The sequence below is a fragment of the Chiloscyllium plagiosum genome, chromosome 3 (genome assembly GCF_004010195.1).
Source record: "Chiloscyllium plagiosum isolate BGI_BamShark_2017 chromosome 3, ASM401019v2, whole genome shotgun sequence".
Taxonomy (NCBI): Eukaryota; Metazoa; Chordata; class Chondrichthyes; order Orectolobiformes; family Hemiscylliidae; genus Chiloscyllium; species Chiloscyllium plagiosum.
In genome coordinates this window covers 42,228,253-42,252,824 of record NC_057712.1, presented here as the reverse complement: position 1 = coordinate 42,252,824, position 24,572 = coordinate 42,228,253, and the positions used below count along the sequence as shown (strand labels likewise).

Below are 24,572 nucleotides of genomic sequence, written 5' to 3'. Positions count from 1 at the left end.
AGTCGGGGGTAAATATGGGGTAGGAGAATAGGTCTAGGTGGCTCTTCTTCAGAGGCTCGGTGTGAACTTGTTGGGCCAAGGGTGTTGTTTCCACACAAAAAAAATCCTGAATCTCTGCATTATCAATGACCTTGCACAGAGATTCACACTCTGTGGAACTCATGACACTGCACAAAAATCAGTGTCCATCTATCTATATATGGTTACTGTGTGCTCTCCTTCTGCAGTCATCATTTTAAGTGACAAACCACATGTCAACTTTAGACCTGATGATATCCTAACCTGTTATATGCTGTAGAGTGATTAATCAGAATCATGGGCTGATAGCTTTTACCATCAGCCATCTATATCAGCTTATTTTGCTTCTTTCTGGATAAACACTTGTATGTAAGGTGATTCAACTTTTTTGCGTTTAGACCACTATTCTCCCCACAGTGCATTTGCTTCCTTTTCTTTTTATGTGGCATCTTCTGCAATATTTTCATCCTTCCCATTAGCCTTGATCTTTTTGTTGGGTCTTTTGCAAGTGTATTTTCCTTTCTCCTAATTTGTTGTTTTCATTCAGTGTCAAATGTCTCTCAGCACAATTCATAAATTTATCTGATCCTGGGTAATATTCTCCAGCTAGACAACCTCAAAACTTCTACAGATGTCAATAACTTACTTGAGAGTATGTTTCTCCACTCTCAGCAGATGTGCTCTCACAGCAAAATCTCTCATGCCAAGAGATCATCTTTCTGTTGTCAAAGCTCACATGACTTAAATGAATCTATCAATGCAGTCACATACTCATCAAAGTCTTGCTCTCCCTTTCAGCTCTGATGTTGAATCAACACCATTCTCGGTTAACATTAACATAGGGTACAAACCGTGTCTTCAAAGTCTGCAAAACGTCTCTTCACCAACCTTTGACTGACTGTAATGTGATAGAATTCTTTATTAAAATGGAAAGTGATGCAGCTAATTCTAACGTTAGGGTTATGAATCTAAATAAAGGAAACCACAAGGGCATGAGGTTTGAGTTAGTTATGATAAATTGTAAAACATTATTTTAGGATATTATAATGGATAAACCGTGGTAACATTTAGAGTTTATGGAGGAACTGCAACAAATCTTCATTCCTGTCTGGAACAAAAGTAAAATGGGAAAGATGGCCCATGCATGGATAACAATGGAAATTAGGATAGTATAAGCTCCAGGGGAGGGATATACAAATTGGCCAAAAAAAAATCAGCAGACCTGAGGATTGGGAGCAGCTCAGGTTTCAGGAAAGGAGAATGAAGGGACTGCTTAAGAGCGGGAAAATAGAGTATGATAGTAAGCTTGCAAGGAACATGCTAACTGATTGTGAAACTTTCCATTGGTATGTGAACACAAAAAGATTAGTGAAGACAAATGTAGGTCCCTTACAATCAGAAACAGGGAAAGTTATAATGGGGAACAAAGAAATGGCAGACCAATTAAATACATATTTTGTTTCTGTCTTCACAAAGCAGAATACAAATAATGTCCCAAAAATGCTGGGGAACACAGAGTTTAGTCAGAGGGAGGACTGAAGGAAATCATTAGACAGGAAATTGCATGGGGAATTTGATGAAATTAAAGGCCGAAGAATCCCAGGGCCCATTGGCTTTTGCAGTAGTCTGACATTTCTTGTGGCAGCTTCAGTGTTGGATTTTCTCAACCTCAGGAACAGTGGACTCATGAACTGAACCAGGATGGACTTTGTATTTTATTCTTTTTTTAAGTATGTGTTCAATTTCTGTTCTTAAAGTGGCACTGGAGAATGGCGAATTAAGCACTTTTCACTGTATTTGTTTTTGTAAAAATACAAGTGGCAATAAATTACCATTCTATTCTATTTTATTCTATTAATCTAAATCCCAGAGCACTTCTGGAGGTTGTCCTAGAAACAGTGGATGCATTGTTGGTCATCTTTCATGATTCTATAGATTCTGGAGTACCTCTATGGATTGAAGGGTAGCTAATGTAAACCAACATTTAAAAAAGGAGGTAGAGAGAAAACAGGAAATTATAGACCTATTGGCCTGACATCAATAGTAAGGAAAATGCTGAAGTCTATTATACAAGTTTAATAGCAGAGCACTGGGAAACAGTAACAGGTTTGAACTGAGTCAACGGGGAATTACAAAAATGAAATCATACTTGTCAAATCTACTAGAATTTTTCAAGGATATAATTAGTAGAGTAGATAAGTGGGAGCCAATGGATATATTTTGCTTGGATTTTTAGAAGGCTTTTGATAAGGTCACACATAAGAGACTAGCATGTAAAATTAAAACACAAGGGATTGGGGGGTAGCGTACTGACATGGGTAGAGAAATTAATTCGCAGACAGGAAACAAAGAGTACAATTAAATTGGTAACTTTCCCAGTGGCAGTCAGCAACTAACAACTCAATGCTTGGACTCCAGCTATTCACCGTATATATTAATGATTCAGATGAAGGAACCAAATGTAATGTCTCCAAGTTTGCAGACGGCACAAATTTGGATAAGAAGGTGAACTGTGAAAAGGATGCAGAGATGTTTCAATTTAATTTGGATAAGACTGATTGGGCAAATGCATCAAATGCTGCAATTAAGTATAATGTCAATAAATATGAGGTTATTCTCTTTGGCAGCACAAGCAAGAACACATTATTATCTGAATGGTGTTAGATTGGGAAAAGGGAGGGTGCAACAAGACCAGAGTGTCTTTGTCCAATTGTTGAAAGTAAGCATGCAGGTGCAGCAGGCAATAAAGAAGGAAAAATGGTATGTTAGTTTAATAGTCAGCAAATTCAAATACTGGAGCAGGAATGTCTTGCTGCAATTGTAAAGGTTCATGGTGAAACCAAACCTAGAATATTGTGGGCAATTTTGGTCTCCTTATCTGAGGAAAGATGTTCTGGCTACTGAAAGAGTGCAACAATGGTTTACCAGACTGATTCCTGGGATGGCAGGAGTGATGTATCAAGAGAAACTGGCTTGGTTAGGACTTTATTCACTGGAGTTTAGAAGAATGAGGAGGCATCTCTTAGAAACTTATAAAATTCTAACAGGACAAGACATAGTAAACCCAGAAAGCATGTTTCTGTTGACTGGGAAGTCCAGAAGCAGGATTTAGAGTCTAAAGAAAGGGCTAGTCCATTTATAACTGAGATGAGGAGACATTTCTTTAAGAGAATAGTAATCTTGTGGAATTGTCTTCCACAGAAAGCAGTTGAAGTAATTTATTTTTTCAAAAATAGATAGATATAGTTGTTTTGGCTAAAGGGTATGAAGAGAAAGTGGAAACAGGATACTGAGTTGAATGATAAGCCATGATCATACTGAAAGTAGTAGAGGCTCGAAGGGCTGAATAGCCTATTCCGACTCCCATTTTCTATATTTCTATTTTTTTCCCACTCCTCAGTGAGATCTTGGCTCCAATACAGTTTGCCAATAAATTTCTCCAGTACTGAAAGCAAGGCTGCAACTCCTATTAAATTGATTCTATTACTATTTCATAGTTTTTCCACAGAGTGGACAAAAAATCAGTTTTGTCTCATTATCGCTCTTCAGTTCAACAGTAGCAGGGAGAGGATAAATATGCAGCCTTTTGACGCACCTAGCACTTCAAAGTTGCAGACTGTTGATTTCTTTTTACTTTTTTTTCACTAGCTGAACCTTTTTATAGCTCTGAAAATAAGCAGATTTTCAACTAGACATTCTTTACTTTTTTTTAAAACAGTATTTGGCTGGCTGTAGATTCACTAAATTTCAACTGCACCATTCCTACCACCACATTATAAGTTATGTGTATTTAAAGGCTGTCACAGACCACATACAAATGCCCTTACAGCAAAGGAAGAGGTCACATGACTACGAGTAGGTTAAGTACAATTATATTTCTCCAAACAATGACCTTTGGTTAGATGCCATATAAGGTGGTTCTCCTAAAAGCAGCAGGCCCATCTGTGCAGCAAAATATCAGGGAGGGGTCCAAAAACAGTTGTTGGGTCCATTACTGGCAAATACAAGGAGCTATATGCCTATTTTAAATGTCAATCTGAAATACCTTTATGAATATGGTGGTTGAAGTGTTGCTTATTCAGATTGGAGTTGTGCCACTTCTAAACTGACATGCTTTCATCCACTTAGTGCCATAAAAGAGCCAGTTCCGAATTACAAAGAAAACCAATTAAATCACACTACTTCAATTCAATAAACCAGTGACATTGCAGAGAAAAAGTTTTGCAGTTAAGTTTTCCCTAAAATGTTTACAACTCTATTGTTGTGAAAGTGGGCAACAAGACAATTGGTGCATCTCCTTCATTTAAATTGAACAATATAAGCCAGATATTCAGTAGATGAAACCAAAGATGGCAATAGATGCACCACAAATGGACTCAACAACTACAAAGGACCAGTTCCAAAAACCCACAACCCAGATGGCCTCCTTCTTCAAGGACCGCAATTTCCCCCCCGACATGGTCGACGATGCCCTCCACCGTATCTCTTCCACTTCCCACTCCTCTGTCCTTGAGCCCCGCCCCTCCAACCGCCACCAGGACAGAACCCCACTGGTCCTCACCTACCACCCTCACCTCTCTCCAAGGCCCCAAAGGAAACTTCCATATCCGCCACAGATTCACCTGTACCTCCACACATATCATCTATTGCGTCCTTTGCACCCGATGTGGCCTCCTCTATATTGGGGAGACAGGCCGCCTACTTGCGGAGCGTTTCAGGGAACACCTCTGGGACACCCGGACCAACCAACCCAATCACCCTGTGGCTCAACATTTCAATTCCCCCTCCCATTCCACCAAGGATATGCAGGTCTTTGGATTCCTCCATCGTCAGACCACAGCGAAACGATGGTTGGAGGAAGAACGCCTCATCTTCCGGCTAGGATCCCTCCAACCACAAGGGATGAACTCGGGTTTCACCAGTTTCCTCATTTCCCCTCCCCCCACCTTGTCTCAGTCAAATCCATCGAATTCAGCACCGCCTTCCTAACCTGCAATCTTCTTCCCGACCTCTCCGCCCCCACCCCAGTCTGACCTTTCACCCTCACCTTGACCTCTTTCCACCTATCACATTTCCGACGCCCCTCCCCCAAGTCCCTCCTCCCCACCTTTTATCTTAGCCTGCTGGACAAACTTTCCTCATTCCTGAAGAAGGGCTTATGCCCGAAACGTCGATTCTCCTGTTCCCTGGATGCTGCCTGACCTGCTGCGCTTTTCCAGCAACACATTTCCAGCTCAACAACTACAAAGCATGGGGGAAAATAAATTATCTGAAATTTTCATTGTTAATTTTTACATTGTGACCTTTGCTGCAAAGTATGTCAACTTTCTATACTTCTTTTACACTTACAACTGTGTGGCCAAATTCTGCTCTAACTCCATTTACAAATTTGCTGATGATATTACCATAATGGATTGGATCTAAAACAACGAGACAGAGTATGGGAAAGAGATCAAGAACTTAGAGGCTTGGTATAAAGACAGTAACTTCTACATTGATGTCAGCAAAATGAAGGAGCCAGTCATCAACTTCAGGAAGCGGAGTGGAGGACGTGCCCGATGTATAAATGGTGCTGAGAAGGAGGTGGTTGAGTGCTTCAAGTTCCAAGGAGTAAATATCACTGAAAACATGTTGATGTTACAGTCAAGAAAGCACACTAATGCCTCTACTTCCTTAGAAGGCTAAGGAAATTCAGCATGTCCAGAATGACTTTTAGCAATTTTTATAGGTACACCACAGAAAGCATCCTATCCAAAAGCATCACAGCTTAGTACAGCAGCTACTCTGCCCAAGACCGTAAGAAATTACAGAGTTGTTAACACAACCCAGTCCATCACAAAAACCAGCCTTCCTTCTGTTGACACCATCTACACTTCCTGCTGCCTCAGGAAAGCAGCCAACATAATCAAAGACTCCTCCTATTACAGTTATACTCTCTTCCATCCTCTTCCATTGGACAGCCAACACAAAAGTTTGAAAAAACGTTCCAACAGATTCAAGAACAGTTTCTTCACTGCTATTATCAGACAGACAAATGGACTTCTCATATATTAGAGTTGACCTTTCTCTGCAGCTTTAGCACTACATTCTGCATTCTGTTCTCTTACCCTGATGTACTTACTTATGGTATGCTTTGTTTGGATAGCATATGAAACAATACTTTCCACTGTATCTTGGTACATGTGACAATAATAAATAAAATCAAAAAATCAAGACATTATTTTGGTTGTAACTGGAGTATTGTGTCCAGCTCTGGGTATCATATTTTAAGAAAAAATTTGAAGGCATTAGAGAAACCACAGAAAAGACTTACAAGAAGGGTCTGAGAGATGAGGACCTTCAGTTGTGAACACATATTGGAGAAGATATTTTTCTTGGAGAAGGTTTAGAGGAAATTTGCGAGAGATTTCAAATTTATTAACCATCTAGTTAAAAAAAAGGGAAGAATTGTTCCTGCTTGTGGATGAATCGAAACCGAGAGGGAACAGTTTTAAGGTAATTGGTAAAAGAAATAATGGAGACATAAGAATTTTTTCACACAGTGAATGGCTAAGATCTGAAATGCATTGCCTGAGAAACTGGTGGAGGCAAGTTCAATCGAGGCATTGAAAAGGGAATCAGATACTTAGCTGAAGAGGAAAATATGCATGGTTGCAGGGAAAATTTGGAGGAAAGAATTAAGTACACCGGTCACTTGGAGAACTGGCACAGGCATGACAAGCTGAATTATCTCTATCTGTGCTGTCATTATTTTGAGATTCTGTGACTTGTCAATGCTGGATGGAGAAATGGTTAGAATATGAGTTGTGGTGAATAGTTGTGACTTTTGAACAGTTTGCCAGAAACTACTGGGTAGACTCATGCAAGAAAAATGACAAACTGGCTGAAAAATTGAAAAACAGGCAATGTCTGTAGAGTTGTAACCCCAGCAAGATATCAACATATTCAAAAACAGAAAGGAGGAACTTGAACAGAAAAAAGAATACTGTTAAGTATTCATTTTCTGTGTGTAAATGAATGGTAGCTTTCAGGTATTAAAAACTGAAAATTGGGAATTGTAGAAAAGAATATAAATTTCCTCGCCATCATGCAGAAACAATATTAACAACTTTTCTAGCATGGTAGTTAGGGTACAATCCATTTGGATTCGAATCCACCTTCAAATGGCCTATGTCTCGTTCCTTGGTGCTTTATCACTATCTTTGCTATATGTCCACTGACCTGCCACTGACTTCATTTGAATGCGTCAAATGAAAAAACAGTGACAAAGCACCTCTGTGTTTCCTCCATTTCAACCATTACAGTACTTGTAAAACACATATAGTTCGGGATCAGGTATTCAAAGTGGAAGTGAGGAGCCCCTTAAACATGAGGTTGGAGATCACTGAATTCAGATTTTTGCTGCTGAGCAATTAGAGTTGGTGTCTTCTCCCCTTCTGCCTACAGAAATCTGTGCTTCGCTTTCTAAGTGCAACTCTTAGTGTCAGAATACTGAAAGAATTTTAGAGTACTGAGGCACAGTCTGATTATGTCAGGTGCATTCTTCATGGCATTTGTTTACATGCTTCTTGTAGGATCTACCTGAGAATTAGGGTCCAGGAGTGAAACCATGCGTCCTGTGTGATTCTAATTTCTGAGCTCCTTTTATCATCATTGCCCAACATCGTCACCTCCCCCACCTTCAATATCGCCCCTCTCTAGCCCTTTAATCCTCTTCTTCAATCACATTTTTTTGACTTTAATTTACCTTAATCTTAAGTGAATATATCTGAAAAGTAATTGCTTTTATGTTAAACCAATTTTGACAAGCTCAAGAGATATGCTTTTTTAAGGCTGTTTATAGTAGTCTGGTGTAGCATATGTTGTCTATATTTCCTTACATAACTTTATATAAGGTGAGACATATTGACACTTCTATCTTAACACCCTATCCCTGCAGACTGAATTCCAATATCTAAGCTTATCTTGCAGGTTCTTAACTGTACTTTTTGCTTGCTGTGTGAACTTTGTAGTGACTGGAACAAGGTCAGTCAAGGGAACCTAATTTTCCTGATTAAGGTTGTTAACCTGGTCCAGTCAGGGAGCCCTTGCTGACAGATGTAAACAGGAATGTGCACCTACACACACACACACCATGGGTGCAGGGGAAAAAATAAGCACTACCGCAGTTAAAGGAAAGAAAAAAAAAGAAAAAAATAAACAAGGTCTCGCACCTGCGCAAAAAAAAACAGGAATGTGCACTGCTTGTCACTGGCCACTCAGATATTTCTTTGCTTCTTTGGAAACTGAATAAAGATTCGTGCACCTTGTGTCATTCAGTGTCTCAAACTTGCACACACACAACATGGGTGCTGGGGAAAAAATAAGCACTACTGCAGTTAGGCGGCAGTGCGAGGGTAAATTAAAAAAAAGAGAAAAAAAACTAATGCAAAGCGAATAGCAATGAAAAAAAACCAGTAATGTCAAGGGTTCTGCTCACTCTAGGAGCTGGCTCTGAGCTAGTTGGGTCAGTGTCATGTACTATGCATGTACAAGTAAAGGGTGACTTGGTGAGGGGATACCGGCCTTCTTGGAGTTATTTAAAATTCCACCGAAGTCTCTATTGTCAACAGATTGTAATACAGATATGTTGTTTAATTTATAAACATTTAAAATAGTTTGCAGAATTCTGCAACAGCTCTTCATTACAATTTATGTTAATTTTGATATAATAGATTAGACTCATTACTTTGGTAACAAAAATAAATAATTTTTTTCACAAAAGTGCAATGGGAATCATCACTAAAGCCATCATTAAGTACATCCTTACAATGTCTTTTTTATAAATTATATGTCTAAATTGTTAATGCTATTACATATGTATGTGTGAAAATGATTATTAAATCTTACAACAAACCAGCATGTAAAGGTTACAATAATCCTACAATCTATATTAAGATCGTGTTAAGCTTCTTGATAGAAGGTAGTCCACATAGATGTTGGGGAATATTCAAAACTTTATTATACATAACTATATATAAAACATGCTTGGGAAGAATATTTCTGGGAATCTACAGACTCAAGTTCCAGTTCCATATGATCTGATGCCATCATGATACTGCTCCTTACATACAGGATACTCAGAGTAAAGGTATAGTTAACCCTTTACTGTACTACATGTATATTTAAATACTTTACTATCATAACAGAGCTTTTAATGTAAATGCTAATTTAATTAATGTTGTGATCAGACAGTCAACTGTTATAGTTGAGAGTGAGGTGCTGGAAAAGCACAGCAGGTTAGGCAGCATCTGAGGAGCAGGAGAATTGACGTTTCAGGCATAAGCCCTTCATAACAGTCAACTGTTATATTAAAGTCATGCACCTCATTGTTGTCAACAAGAAGCCAAATTTGTTTACTTCAATCGAAAATTTATTTTGGACATATCTGTTTGCATAACCTTTCAAATCAATACGCTCACATCAAGGGAGAAACTGTACTCAGTTTAAAAGCCTCTCTATTCCTCTCCCAGGTACTGCCCAACAGTTAGTTATAGAGTCACAGAGTCCCACAGCACAGCCCTTTGGCCCAAACTAGTCCATGCCGACCAAAATGTCTGTCCACGCTAACCCCATTTCCCTGCACTTGGCCCATATTCTTTTAATCTTTTCCTTTCCATGTATTTATCCAAATGGCCTTTAAATGTTGTTAACATACCTGCCTCAGCCACTTCCGCTGACCGCTCATCTCATATGCGTACCACCCTCTGTGTAAAAAAGTTGTCCCTCAGGTTTTCTTTTATTCTTTCCCCTACAATCTTAAACTGAGGCTCTTTAGTTCTTGATTCCCCAACCCTGGGAAAAAGACTGAGTACATTCACCTTATCCATGCTGCTCGTGATCGTATACACCTCTATAAGGTATCCCTTCAGTCTCCTACACTCTAAAGAAAAAGGTCCTAGCTTGTCCAACCTGTCCCTGTAACTCAGACCATTGAGTCCAGGCAACAGCCTTGTAAATTTCCTCTGCACTCTTTCCAGTTTAATAACATCCTTCCTTTAACAAGTTGATCAAAACTTAACACAATACGCCAAGTGCAGCCTCACCAACATCCTGTACAACTGCAACATAACTTCCCAAGTTCTATTCCCAATACCCCGACTCATTAAGGCCATTGCGCCAAAAGCCTTCTTCACTGTCCTGTCTACCTGTGAGTCCACTTTCAGAGAACTGTGAACCTGAACTCCTAGATCCCTCTGTTCCACTACACTCCTTAAGGCCATACCATTCAACATGAAGCTCCTACCTTGATTTGACTTTTCAAAATGCAAGACCTCACACTTATCTATATTAAATTCCTTTTGACATTTCTTGACCCACTTCCCCAGCTGATCAAGGTCCTGCTGCAATTTCTGATAACCTTCCTGACTGTCCACGATACTGTCATTTTAGTATCATCTGCGAACTTACTAATCATTCAAATCATTGATGTAGAAAACAAACAGCAATGGGCCTAGCACTGACCCAAGAGGCACTCCACTAGTCACAGGCCTCCAGTGCAACAAGCATCCTTCCACTATTACTCTCTGCTTCCTACCATCAAGCAAATTTTGTATCCAATTTGCCAGTTCACCCTGTATTCCATGCGATCTAACTTTCCAGAGCAGCCTACCATGTGGAATCTTACCAAAGGCCTTACTGAAATCCATACAGACTACCACCCTTGCCTCATCAACCTTCCTGGTCACTTCATCAAAGAACTCTAACAAATTTGTGAGGTATGATCTCCCATTCACAAAGCATAATACTGTCACCAGATAGGATAATAGCACATGCCAGACCTCCAGACATCCCTCCATTAGCACTCTCTATTCAATTCACAGAAGTGTGAAGTGATGACCATCTCAAACAAAACAAAATCTCATCATATCCTCTTGATATTCAATGGCATTACCTTCGCTGGATTATAGAATTAAAGGGATTAAGTTAGTTAAGGGTTAAAGCTTGAGTAATATTGTCATTAATAAGCGAGCAAGCAAAATATGTGAGAACTAGGAAACAAGGCACAGACTCCAACTGTCAAGGTTAATATCTAGAAGCCATTCTATCACATCCAAGGCCTATAAAGACTGTGGGAAACAAAGATTGTATGCGTCACATGAACATAAAAATTTGGGAACTGTAATTGTAATATGCATTCCATAATCTGTACAAAGATGAATTGTGTTCTGTAATTTAGAAGACTGAATTTTGACCTGTGATAAAGCTTCCCAACATATCAGCACATGAAAGAAATGATCGTTATCTGTTCTCCTGGAGTGCTCTATCAATTTATCAAATTGACCCCAGAATGGAATCATAATCACAGAATTGTTACAGCCCAGAAGGAGGCCATTTGCCCCATTGCACCTAAGCTATTAGCTTCTTGGAGTTACTATTTACCAGAAACTGAATTGGATCAGATATATAATTATTGTGGCTGTACGATCAGGGTAGGACTGAAAATTCTTTAGCATGGAATTCATCCTTTGGTTTCCCAAAGCCTAACCAACATCTACAAGGTGAAAATTTGATGAAATGCTCTCCACTTGTTTAAATGAGCACATCATAATAATAACTCAAGGAACTCCATGGACACTGTTTGGGAAAAAATATCATGCATGTTTGGGATTGCACTAAATAATCACTCTCTACATTATACCAGACACATTGCAGATCCTTCCACAGAACCTTTAAAACCTGGGACTTCTACCATCTATAAGAAAAAGGACAGCAATGCATGGGAACCAACTGAAAGTTTCCCTCTAAGTCAAATACCATTCTAACTTGCAACTATACTACTGTTTCTTCACTGGCTAAAATTTTTGAACCTCCTTTGTAACAGCACTGTGGGATTATGTTATGGACTGTAGTAGTTTAAAAGAGCAGCTCATCACCATTTTTCAAGGGCAACTGGAGATAGGCAACAAGTGTTGAAATTCCAAAAGCTAACAAACAAAAAAGAGGTATGACTAAATTGATGGTAGATTTGCTCAACCAATTCTTTTGAATTTGTCTTCACAGAAGGTATATGGGAAAGTATCACCAATACATGGAATCCAAAATAATAAATCAACACAAGAAGTGGACTTAAATAAGTAAAAAAGAAAACAATGATACTTAGGACCTTGATCAGATGGGCTGATGGAACAAGGAGGGGCAGATGGAGTTTAATTTTGACAAATGTGCCCTGATTTACCTTACCTGCACTTTGGTAAGGTAAATCAGGGCAGGACTTATACACTTAATGGTAAGGTTCTGGGGAGAGTTGCTGAACAAAGAGAGCTTGGAATGCAGGTTCATAGGTCCTTGAAAGTGGAGTTGTTAGTAGACAATATAGAGATGAAGGTGTTTTGTACCTTTCTCTTTATTGGTCAGTGCATTGAGTATAAGGGTTGGGAGGTCATGTTGTGGCTGTACAGGACATTAGTTAGATCACTTTTGGAATACTGCGTTCAATTCTGGTCTCTGCAATATGAAAGATGTTGTTAAACTTGAAAGGTTCAGAAAAGATTTACAAGGATGTTTCCGGGCTTGGAGTGTTTGAGCTATAGAGAGAGGCTGAATAGACTGGGGCTATCTTCTCTGGAGCATCGGAGGCTGAGGGGTGACCTTATAGAAGTTTATAAAATCACGAAGGCATGGATATGGTGAACAGCCAAGATCTTTTCCCTAGGGAAACTAGAGGGTATAGGTTTACGGTGAGAAGGGCAAGATTTAAAAGGGACCTAAGGGGCAGTTTTTTTCTCGAGGAGGGTGCTGCATGTATGGAATGAGCTGCCAGAGGAAGTTGTGGAGCCTGGTACAATTATAACATTTAAAAGGCATCTGGATGGGTGTACGAATACAAAGGGTTTAGAGGGATATAGGCCAAATGATGGCAAATGGAACCAGATTAATTTTGGATACCTGGTTGGCAAGTATGAGTTGGACCAAAGAGTCTAATCCATGCTGTTCATCTTTATGACCCCAAGGTAGATAAACCTCCAGGATCTAATGATTTCTACTGCAAGTGTTTAAAATGAATAGTTAAGGAAATTGTAAATGTGTTAATCTGAATTTTTAAAATTTATCTAATTTTGGGAATTGTGTCTCTGCGCTGAACAAATTTAAATTCTAATATTTGAGAAGGAAAGTGAAAGAAATGAGAAAATGACAGATTTATTGTCAGTTATTGCAAAATGATTGTAATCTATCATCAGAGACAAAATGGCTTAGCACCTGCATAAGGATAAATTGATAAACGAAAAGCAGCTTAAATTCTGAATAATAGGTCATGTCTAGTGAATCTAGGTGTTTTTTTTTGAGGACTTGACTAACATGGTGGATAAAGGAGGAGTTATGGATGTTGTTCACAAGGCCATCAATAAGGAATCTGATATGGTTCCATGTAAATAATCAATACAAAAATAAGACTGCATGGATGATTTGCAAGTGTTTTTGTGACATGAATTACTAATTGCTTGGGAAGAGATGTCAGAGTGCAGGGTTAAAATAACATACTCTTACTAATGCTGTGTGACAAATTATGTTCCCTTAATTGGAGCTTCAACTTTGTGCCATGCATACAATCATACCAAGCTATTTTGTGAGTTTTGCATAGCCAAGTCAGATGCCACAAAGCACCAGTCACAGAAAATGTAGCAGATGGAGTTCATTTTGGGAAGTTATGATTTGGAGGTGCCAATGTTGGACTGGGATGTACCAAGTTAACAATCACACAACACCTGGCTATACTCCATAACCACCTAATGAAGGAGTAGCACTCTGAAAGCTAGTTCTTCCAAATAAACCTGTTGGATTATAACCAGGTGTTGTGTGATTTTTAACATTGTGGGAAGTGTGACCGTTATCCATTTTGGATTTCAAATTATGAAAGTGGAACATCTTTAAATTGTGAGAGACCAAGAACTGTGAAGGAGCAAAGAACTTGGATGTCCTTGTTTGCAAATCACTAAAAAGTATTGCTTAAAGAGAATTTAAGAAGTTAAGTGGAACACATGCCGTTATCATAAGGAACGGGGATGTGCAGAAAAAAGGGGTGGAAATAATGCTTCAAATACACAGGTTTCTAACTGGAACCCATTTAAAGTACTGCATTCAATTCTAGGAATCACATGAAGAACATACTACCCTTGGCCACATTGTGGGGATGAAACTCAGCAAGAAGTGCTAAGAGGACTCAGCAGACATCTTGGTAATCAGTAAAAGCAGTGATATTTTGGAGCTAAGGCTCTGGAAAACTCTTGTGAGTGTGCAAGACTTAGAACAAGCCTTTAAGCCATTAATAGATTAATACAGCACCGAGCGGGGCAAAAGAGTCCCACATATAGTATTTGCTTAGTGCAATTGAGCAAGATTAGAACTCAGAAGAAAGAAAGAAAGAGTTGGATAGAGCTCTTAAGGATAGTGGAATCAAGGGTTATGGGGATAAGGCAGGAACCTGATTGAGGATGATCAGCCATGACCATAATGAATGGTGGTGCTGGCTCGAAGGGCAGAATGGTCTACTCCTGCACCTATTGTCTATAAATGCAGAGGCAATACCAGGTGGCGCAACTGCCTGTCTGCAGACAAGCTGAAATTCTGCCCATGAGTAGGTCCTGAAGTGCAGTTCCAAAAGCCAAAGATGTGCAGTGCCATTGGGATAGAGAACTACTGTACTAGGACACTAGTGCTCATTAAGGTAGTCTGTGACAGTGCTGCTTTTAAGAGAATTCTGAAGCTAGAATGGAATTTTCCCAATCTTTAAGTGATATGGGTAATGTGAGAAATGTGAAAAAATAAACTGAGACTGATTGGTTCTCAGCTTCAAAAAAAGTGCCCAATTTTCCCCTCAAGATTTAAATACTAATTTAGAACCTCGGTAATTAGTCATAGAGATGTACTGCATGGAAACAGATCCTTCGGTTCAACCGTCCAAGCCAGATATCCCAACCCAATATTGGGCCCACCTGCCAGCACCTGGCCCATATCCCTCCAAACCCTTCCTATTTATATACCCATCCAAATGCCTTTTAAATGTTGCAATTGTCCCAGCCTCCACCACTTCCTCTGGCAGCTCATTCCATACACGTACCACCCTCTTATGTGAAAAAGTTGCCCCTTAGGTCTCTTTTATATCTTTCCCCTCTCACCCTAAATCTATGGCCTCTAGTTCTGGACTCCCCCACTTCAGAGAAAAGACTTTGTCTCTTTATCCGATCCATGTCCCTCATAATGTTGTAAACCTCTATAAGGTCTCCTTAGTCTCCGATTCTACAGGGAAAACAGTCCCAGCCTGTTCAGCCTCTCCCTATAACTCAAACCCTCCAACCCTGGTAACATTTTGTAAATTTTTTCTGAACCCTTTCAAGTTTCACAACATCTTTCCGATAGGAAGGAGACCAGAATTGCATGCAATATTCCAACAGTGGCCTAACCAATATCCTGTACAGCCGCAACATGACCTCTCAACTCCTGTACTTAAGACTCTAACCAACAAAAGAAAGCATACCAAACGCCTTCTTCACTATCCTATCTACCTGCAATTCCACTTTCAAGGAGCTATGAAGCTGCAGTCCAAGGTCTCTTTGTTCAGCAACACTCCCTAAGACCTTACCATTAAGTGTATAAGTTCTGCTAAGATTTGCTTTCCCAAAGTGCAGCACCTCACATTTATCTGAATTAAACTCCATCTGCCACATCTCAGCCCATTGGCCCATCTGCTCAAGATTCTGTTGTATTCTGAATTAACCTTCTTCGCTGTCCACTACACCTCCAATTTTGGTGTCATCTGCAAACATACCTTTTATGCTCGCATCCAATCATTTATGTAAATGACAAAATGTAGAGGACCCAGCACTGATTCTTGTGGCACTCCACTGGTCACAGGCTTCCAGTCTGAAAAGCAACCCTCCACCACCATTCTCTGTCTTCCACCTTTGAGCCAGTTCTGTATACAAATGGCTAGTTCTCCCTTTATTCCATGAGATCTAACCTTGCTAACCAGTCTCCCATGGGGAACCTTGTCGAACGCCTTACTGAAGTCCATTTAGATCATATCTATTGCTCTGTCCTCATCAAACCTCTTTGTTACTTCTTCAAAAAACTCAATCAAGTTTGTGAGACATGATTTCCCATGCACAAAGCCATGTTGACTATCTCTAATCAGTCCTTTCCAAATACATGTACATCCTGTCCTTCAGAATTCCCTCCAACGACTTGCCCACCACCGAGGTCAGGCTCACTGGTCTGTAGTTCCCTGGCTTGTCCATACTACCCTTCTTAAACAGTGGCACCACGTTAGCCAACCTCCAGTCTTCTGGCACCTCACCTGTGACTATCGATGATACAAATATCTCAGTAAGAGGCCCAGCAATCACTTCTCGAGCTTCCCACAGAGTTCTAGAGTACACCTGATCAGGTCCTGGGGATTTATCCACCTTTAACATTCAGCACTTCCTCCTCTGTAGTATGGACATTTTGCAAGGTATCACCATCTATTTCCCTACATTCTATATCTTCCATACCTTTTCCACAGTAAATACAGATGCAAAACACTCGTTTAATATCTCCCCCGTTTTCTGCGGCTCCACACAAAGGCTGCCTTGCTGACCTTTGAGGGGCCCTATTCTCTCCCCAGCTACTTTTTTGTCCTTAATGTATTTGTAAAAACCCTTTGGATTCTCATAAATTCTATTTGTCAAAGCTATCTCATGTCCCCTTTTTGCCCTCCTGATTTCACTCTTAAGTAGACTCCTACTGTGTTTATACTCTTCTAAGGATTCCCTCGATTGATCCTGTCTGTACCTGACATATGCTTCCTTCTCTTTCTTAACCAAACCCTCAATTTCTTTAGTCATCCAGCATTCCCTACACCTACCAGCCTTTCCTTTCATCCTAACTGGAATATACTTTCTCTAGATTCTCGTTTTTTCATTTCTGAAGGCTTTCCATTTTTATCTTTACCTACAAACATCTGCCCCAGTCAGCTTTTGAAAGTTCTTGCCTAATACCGTCAAAATTGGCCTTCTCCAATTTAGAACTTCAACTTTTAGATCTGGTCTATCCTTTTCCATCATTATTTTAAATCTAATAGAATTATGGTCGCTGGCCCCAAAGTGCTCCCCCACTGACACCTCAGTCGCCTGCCCTGCCTTATTTCCCAAGAGTAGGTCAAGTTTTGCACCTTCTCTAGTAGGTACATCCACAAACTGAATCAGAAAATTTTCTTGTACACATTTAACAAATTCCTCTCCATCTAAACACTTAGCACTATGGCAGTCCCAATCGATGTTTGGAAAGTTGAAGTCCTCTACCATAACCACCCTATTATTCTTACAGATAGCTGAGATCTCCTTACAAACTTGTTTCTCAATTTCCCTCTGAATATTAGGGGGTCTATAATACAATCCCAAAAAGGTGATCATCCCTTTCGTATTTCTCAGTTCCACCCAAATAACTTCCCTGGATGTATTTCCAGGAATATCTTCCCTCAGCACAGCTGTAATACTATCCCTTATCAAAAACGCCACTCCCCCCTCTCTCTTGCCTCCCTTTCTATCCTTCCTGTAGCATTTGTATCCTGGAACATTAAGCTGCCAGTCCTGCCCATCCCTGAGCCATGTTTCTGTAATTGCTATGATATTCCAGTCCCATGTTCCTAACCATGCCCTGAGTTCATCTGCCTTCCCCATTAGGCCCTTGCATTGAAATAAATACAGTTTAATTTATTAGTCCTTCCTTGTCCCTGCCTGCCCTGACTGTTTGACTCGCTTCTGTTCTCAACTGTGCCACTCTCAGATTGATCTCTTTCCTCACTATCTCCCTGGGTCCCACCCTCCCACTTTACTAATTTAAATCCTCCCGAGCAGCTCTAACAAATCTCCCTGCCAGTATATTAGTCCCCTTCCAATTTAGGTGCAAACCGTCCTTCTTGTACAGGTCACCTCTACCCCAGAAGAGATTCCAAATGATCCAAAAATGTGAATCCTTCTCCCATACACCAGCTCCTCAGCCATGCATTCATCTGCTCTATCCTCCTATTCCGGCCCTCACTAGCTCGTAATCCAGATATTACTACTCTCGAGGACCTCCTTTTTAAATTTCTGCCTAACTCTCTGTAATCTCCCTTCAGAATCTCAACCTTTTCCCTTCCTATGTCTTTGGTTCCAATGTGGACAATCACCTCTTGCTGGCCCCTTTTCCTCTTGAGAACATTCTGCACCCTCTCTGAGACATCCTTGATCCTGGCACCAGGGAAGCAACACACCATTCCGATTTTTCGCTGCTGGCCACAGAAACGTCTGTCTGTACCTCGGACTAGAGAATCCCCTAACACAATTGATCTCTTGGAACCAGACGTATCCCTCGTTGCATTTGAGCCAGTCTCAATACCAGAAACTTGGCTGTTCGTGCTATGTTCCCCTGAGAATCCATTACCCCCTACATTTTCCAAAACAGCATACTTGTTTGAAATGGGTATATACCACAGAAGACTCCTGCACTAGCTGCCTACCTCTTTTACCTTTCCTGGAGTTAGCCCATCTATGTAACTGTATCTGAGACTTTCTCCCCTTTCTATAACTGCCATTCATCACATACTGTTGCAAAGTCCTCATTGCTTTTAACTGTCTCTCCAACCGATCCATTTATAGAGTCATAGAGATGTACATCATGGAAAGAGGTCCTTTGGTCCAACTTGCCCACGCCGACCCGATATCCCAACCCAATCTAGTCCCACCTGCCAGCACCCGGCCTATATCCCTCCAAACCCTTTCTATTCATATATCCATCCAAATACGTTGCAAGCAACAGCATTTATTGTAGATATAATCTGCAGTAACCCTAAACTCTCTTTAAACTCCCAATCTGACAAGAAGCATTTATCACTCTACTAAAGTCCATTTTTGCTCCTTCACAATCTACAGTCGCAGAAAATAACACCATCTTATTCCTCTCCAAAACACTGCCCCAGGTAAAATTAATATTTAAGTTTAATCAAGAGACATATCTCAAAAAACATATAATCAAGAAAGAACACATTCTACTCACTACTGCAGACTTTCTGTAGGCCACATTTAAAACAATTCACTTATTTGATTCTGTGTTGTGAACTTCGCCCAAACAATTCCTCCAAGATCAGTTGTGAATTTCACTGTTTGTTAATTTTCCCAGACACACGCCGATGTCCAGCGATATATGAATTCAAACAGTAAAGGCAGTAACTGTGCAGGTACACTGTGGTGTCAGTTTCTTTCTCTCTCGCCCTCGCCTTCACTGACCTCACCATGTGCTTCCTTTGTCTGTTCTTCTCCCTTTTAAAACTGTTGTTAAGCGAGGATCAGTTTATTTCTCTACATTTGCATGTCATTAATAGCTAATCTTGCCTTACTTATATGTTGTTTGCAATTCTCCCATGCTGTTGAGAAACTACATGGATCCAATTCTTTTAAAATCCAAGGCTGGAAAGTCAAGAGTGGTTACCTGGCAATGCGGATTGTCAGTTTCTTTCAAAGGTCTACATTTTAACATCCATTCACCAGCATTTCATTGCACACTCCATTGATTGTCTCCACAGAAGTCGGCATTGGGAAAACACCAACTTCACCACATTATCGTGGCTGGTATTAGACTAACTAATTTAGCATTCAACACTGCACTTTGGAGCTTACAGACACCATTCCTCCAATTCTTCTGCTAGTTGCTCAGTGAGCAGGGACACTCAACAATCTTATATCTGCAAAGGATGCATATAATGGCTCTTCACTTGCTCAGCAGTCATGCACTTGGCCTCTTATTTGGTCCCATACAACATATGTAGTTTGTCTTGTCTTTTAGCATATTACAGTGTTATATCCAGCAGATATTATGACTGGACAGTTAAGATCCCAGTTGAGTGTGTGTGTGCTTTTCCAGCAAGCAGGTCAGACAGCATCCGAGAAGCAGGAAAATCGGCGTTTCGGGCCAGAGCCCTTCATCTGGAATTCAGGCATCTGATTTGATAGATCATACTTCTATTTGTTTTTGTTTTAATCATGTTATCTCTCACTGAAACGTAAAGCAGCTTTAAAGTTTGCTTTAACAGCAAAATTGAAGATTATGAAAGAAATGTAAATAAAATAGAATAATCCAAATCATCTAATTATAATATAAATTCAAAGACTTTAAAACACACAGTCAAAGAATGAACCCATTTATTCTAAAACACTCCTTTATAAATAGCAAAGAAACAACAGCATTTGTATAGTATCCAAAATACTATTTTTATATTACTCACTCCAGAGTCTCTGTACCTAAGTCACTTATGACTTTAACTGGAACTGCATATAACTTCTTCCTTAAGGTGTCATATGCTTGAATGTCAATGTACTCAACTGGTGAGGCCTCTTCTGGAGTATTATGTACAGTTCTGACACCCTGCTATCGGAAGGATATTATAAAATTGGCCAGGGGTCAGAAAACCTTTACCAGGATGTCACTAGGATTGGGAGATTTGAGTTATAATGATAGGCTGGAACTTTTCGCACTGGGCATAGGAGGTAGAAGTTTATAAAATCAGGAGGGGTGTATAAGATGAATTGCAAAGGTTCTTTCCTAGGTGTTCAAAACTGGGGGGCATGTTTTTAAGATGAGAGGAGAAAGATTTTAAAAAGTCATGAGGGCCAATATCTTTGTAGAGTGTGTTTGGTGTGTGGAATGAAGTGCCGAAGGAAGTGTTGGATGCAGATACAGTTAGAACATTTAAAAGACATTTGGATAAGTGCATGAATAGGTGATGTTTGGAGGAACATGGATCAAAAGCTGGCAGTTGGGACTAGTTTAGTTTGGGAATATGGTAGGTGTGGACTAGTACCAAAGGGTCTGTTTCCATGTTGTATGACTCTATGGCATATTATCATCAAATTGAAGTTTATATGTGTGTATATTCTAATATTTAAAAAAGTCTTTACCTTGCAAACTCTTATGACTGGGAGTCTTCAATCCCGGAAGGGTTTAATGTGTTTTGAACTGATGTACCAATTAACAATTCTTTTATCAGTTTCACACTTGTTTCACGCCTGAAGTTTGCCTTTCTAAGGTTTTCCTCTCGAGCGGCTGCAAACTGCCACTTCCGCACGAGGCAGCTGCAAACCGCCCTCTCGCGGGGCGAGTCGGCGTGAAGCTAAAATGGCGCGATTGACAAAAAAAAAGTCGAGGGACAAATGAATGTGTAAAACGCCCTTTATGGGAGTTATGATCATACCATTGAGGGGAGTTCACTGCGCCTAATGAGTAACCTTGGTACACCGGCTCAGCAGTCGGCTGCCGTAAGGTGGCCAGTAGATGATATCGATGTTTCCTCTCAGCCCGAGGTGTACATGAGCGTTTTGTGGTATGGCGGGCAACTGGGGCTTGCTTACTATAACGCCAGTGACTGCATCATTTACTTCATGCCGGATGCTCCAGATGCAGATGATCTCCGGTTGCTGAGGAAAGTTATCGAAGAGCTGCAGCCCCGATGCATCTTAACGAGCGCAAAGCAAGACCGTAGCATGGCAGATTTCCTCCAGGCGGCGGGAACCACCAACAACGGAAAGGATGGGAAGCCAGAAATAGCAATCTTCCCTAATGTGGATTTCGGGCTGAATATCAGCAAACAGCGTGTGCTATCGGTGAACTTGCCCTTCATCCCCAAGCACCTGACTGAAGCAGAAAGAATTGTATATCTGGCATCAATTATACCATTTGAGTGCGCTACCATGTTGCGCGCACTTGGAGGGCTATTGAAGTTTCTGGAAAGGAGGAGGATTGGAGTGGAATTGGAAGACCCAAATGTGAGCGTTCCCATCCTGGCTCTGAGGAAGTTTGCGCTGAATGACACAGTGCACATTGACCAGGATGCTTACTGTGTGTTGCAGATTTTCAAGTCAGAAGTGCATCCATCCGTGTACAAATTGGCATCAGGACTGAAAGAGGGACTCAGCTTGTTCGGAGTTATGAATCGCTGCAGATCTCAGTGGGGGACAAAGCTGATGAGACTGTGGTTTATGCGCCCAACGAAGAACCTGGACGAGTTGAACAAACGTCTGGATGTCATCCAGTTTTTCATGCTGGCCAGAAACACAGAGATGGTGCACACATTACAAGATTGCTTAAAGCACATCAAAAATATTCCACTAATTTTGAAGAGGATGACATTATCCTATACCAAAGTGAATGACTGGCAGGGCCTTTACAAAACAGTGTACAATGCTATATGCATTGGTGATACTTGCAGGTCCCTCCCCATGTCTGTGGAACTATTTTCAAAGATTTCCCAAACTTTCACAGATGATCTTCATTATATAGCCAGTCTTATTAATAAAGTTGTTGATTTTGAAGGTAGTAGTACAGAGAACAGATTCACTGTTAAGCCAACTGTGGACCCAGCCATAGATGAAAAAAAGAGTAAACTGATGGGTCTGTCAGATTTTTTAACTGAAGTAGCAAGAAATGAACTAACACTATTGGACAACAGAATTCCTTCATGCTGTGTTATCTACATCCCACTGATAGGATTTCTTCTAACTATTCCACGTCTTCCAGGCATGGTAGATAAGAACGATTTTGAGATAGAAGGACTGGATTTCATGTTCCTTTCTGAAGACAGACTTCATTATAGAAGTGCTCGGACAAAGGAACTTGATACAATGTTAGGAGACTTGCACTGTGAAATCAGGGACCTTGAAACAGCTGTTATGTATCAGTTGCAGACAAAGATTTTAGATAAGTCTGCAGTTCTTTATGATGTGATGGAGTATGCAGCCCAGTTGGACTGCTTAATTGCCATGGCTGTTATAGCCAGAGAGAACACCTACACAAGACCTAAATTAACCAGCAGGAATATAGTCAGTATCAAAGATGGAAGACATCCTCTAATGGAACTGTGTACAAGAACATTTGTTTCAAATCCCACCAGTAGTGGTGAAGAACATGGTAAAATTCATATTCTCACTGGTCCAAATTCCAGTGGCAAAAGTGTATATCTCAAGGAAGTTGGGCTAATAGTATTCATGGCACTGATAGGTAGTTATGTCCCTGCCACAGAGGCAAATATTGGTCTAATAGATGGAATTTACACAAGGATCCAAAGCCGTGAATCTGTGTCTGTGGGACTCTCAACCTTCATCATAGACTTAAACCAAGTGGCAGCTGCAGTTAACAATGCTGCAGAGAGATCTCTGGTGCTAATCGATGAATTTGGGAAAGGAACCAATAGTGTAGATGGCTTATCTCTTCTTGCAGCTGTTTTGAGACACTGGGTGAAGCAGGATGTGAAATGTCCCCACATCTTTTTATCTACCAACTTTCATAGTTTGGTCCAGCTTAATCTTCTTCCTTCTAGTCCTCTGATATGGTACCTAACACTGGAGACCATTCAGGATGGAGAGGATCTGGTATTTTTCTATCAGCTGAAAGAGGGTGTGTCCACAAAAAGCCATACTGCCAATATAGCTATACTGGCTAGGATGCCCCCGCAGGTTGTGCAACGTGGGATACAGGTTTCTGAGCTATATCGCAAAGGGGAACCTATTCGTCGTGTTGATTGTCCTTCAAAAGCAAACCAGCTTGCGTGGTATAAGGCATTGGTGGATAAGTTTCTTCAAATTGACCTCAGTGATCTCACTGTGGATTTGCAGGAATTTTTGAGCAAGGAGGTGCTGTCATTTGCAACACCTGAGCTTTAATATGACTTTTCATGAACTACATTTCTCAGGTTAAAACCTCAAGTAAAAAAGTGAATTGGACATTTTACTGATGACTCCATGAATTTTATCCTTTTTCGTAAACGTTTGCAATGTGTAAATGATAGCCTTTTGATGAATTGGTAGTTGCCCAAGGTTTGAGGTAAGCCTTTCAAAAATGCCCTGATAATATGGGTAAATCTTTATTGCTGCAATCTGTTGGTTAGTTGATCTCAGCATTGTGATTGTAGTGATATTATAGCTGTCGTCAGCATTCCTGGGTAGGGAATTGGAAATTCAGATCAATTTCATTTAAAAATGATAGATCTGTCTTAATTATTGTTTTGGTTCGTTTTTAAGTTATAAGTTCAGGATTATGTTTGTTCAGTCCACTGTAGAATCAGAAATGTGGCTGTAAGTGGATCAGAGCTGGGAACTAAATATCCAATGATACGTGTCCGATCGATAGGATGGGCAGAGGGGCTGGGGTTGCCTTGTTAATAAGAAATGAAATTAAATCCGTAGTCAGAAGTGCTTTAGAGGCAGAAGGTGAAGAATCTATGTGGGTAGAGATGAGGAACTACAAAGGGACAAAGAACCCTGTTGGGAGTTTGTACAGCCCTCCGAGCAGTAGTCAGGATGTGGGGCAGAAAAAGTCAGGAGATAGAAAAGGATTAGGTGATGTGTAATGATAAGGGAGTTTAAGGTGAAGTAATCCCATGGGGACAGTGAACATAACATAAGTAAAATTCACCCTCTAGTTTGAGAGGGAGCAGCTGGAATCTGACGTAATGTTATGTAATGTGCAGTTGAATTTCATGTCTTTAATACCGAATCTAATGCTTTTGT

At 40.3% G+C, this 24,572-nt stretch overlaps 1 protein-coding gene across 1 annotated transcript; it reads left to right on the top strand.

Moving 5' to 3' along the window:
* Positions 1-21,287: 21,287 nt before the first annotated feature.
* Positions 21,288-23,726, top strand: msh5 (mutS homolog 5). Its single transcript, XM_043687443.1, has one exon. The coding sequence runs from the start codon at positions 21,288-21,290 to the stop codon at positions 23,724-23,726; it is 2,439 nt and encodes an 812-aa protein (XP_043543378.1).
* The last annotated feature ends 846 nt before the right edge of the window (positions 23,727-24,572 follow it).

Excerpts from the sequence above, each read along its gene's own strand:
- msh5 (XM_043687443.1), top strand. The coding sequence starts at position 21,288 with ATGAGTAACCTTGGTACACCGGCTCAGCAGTCGGCTGCCGTAAGGTGG.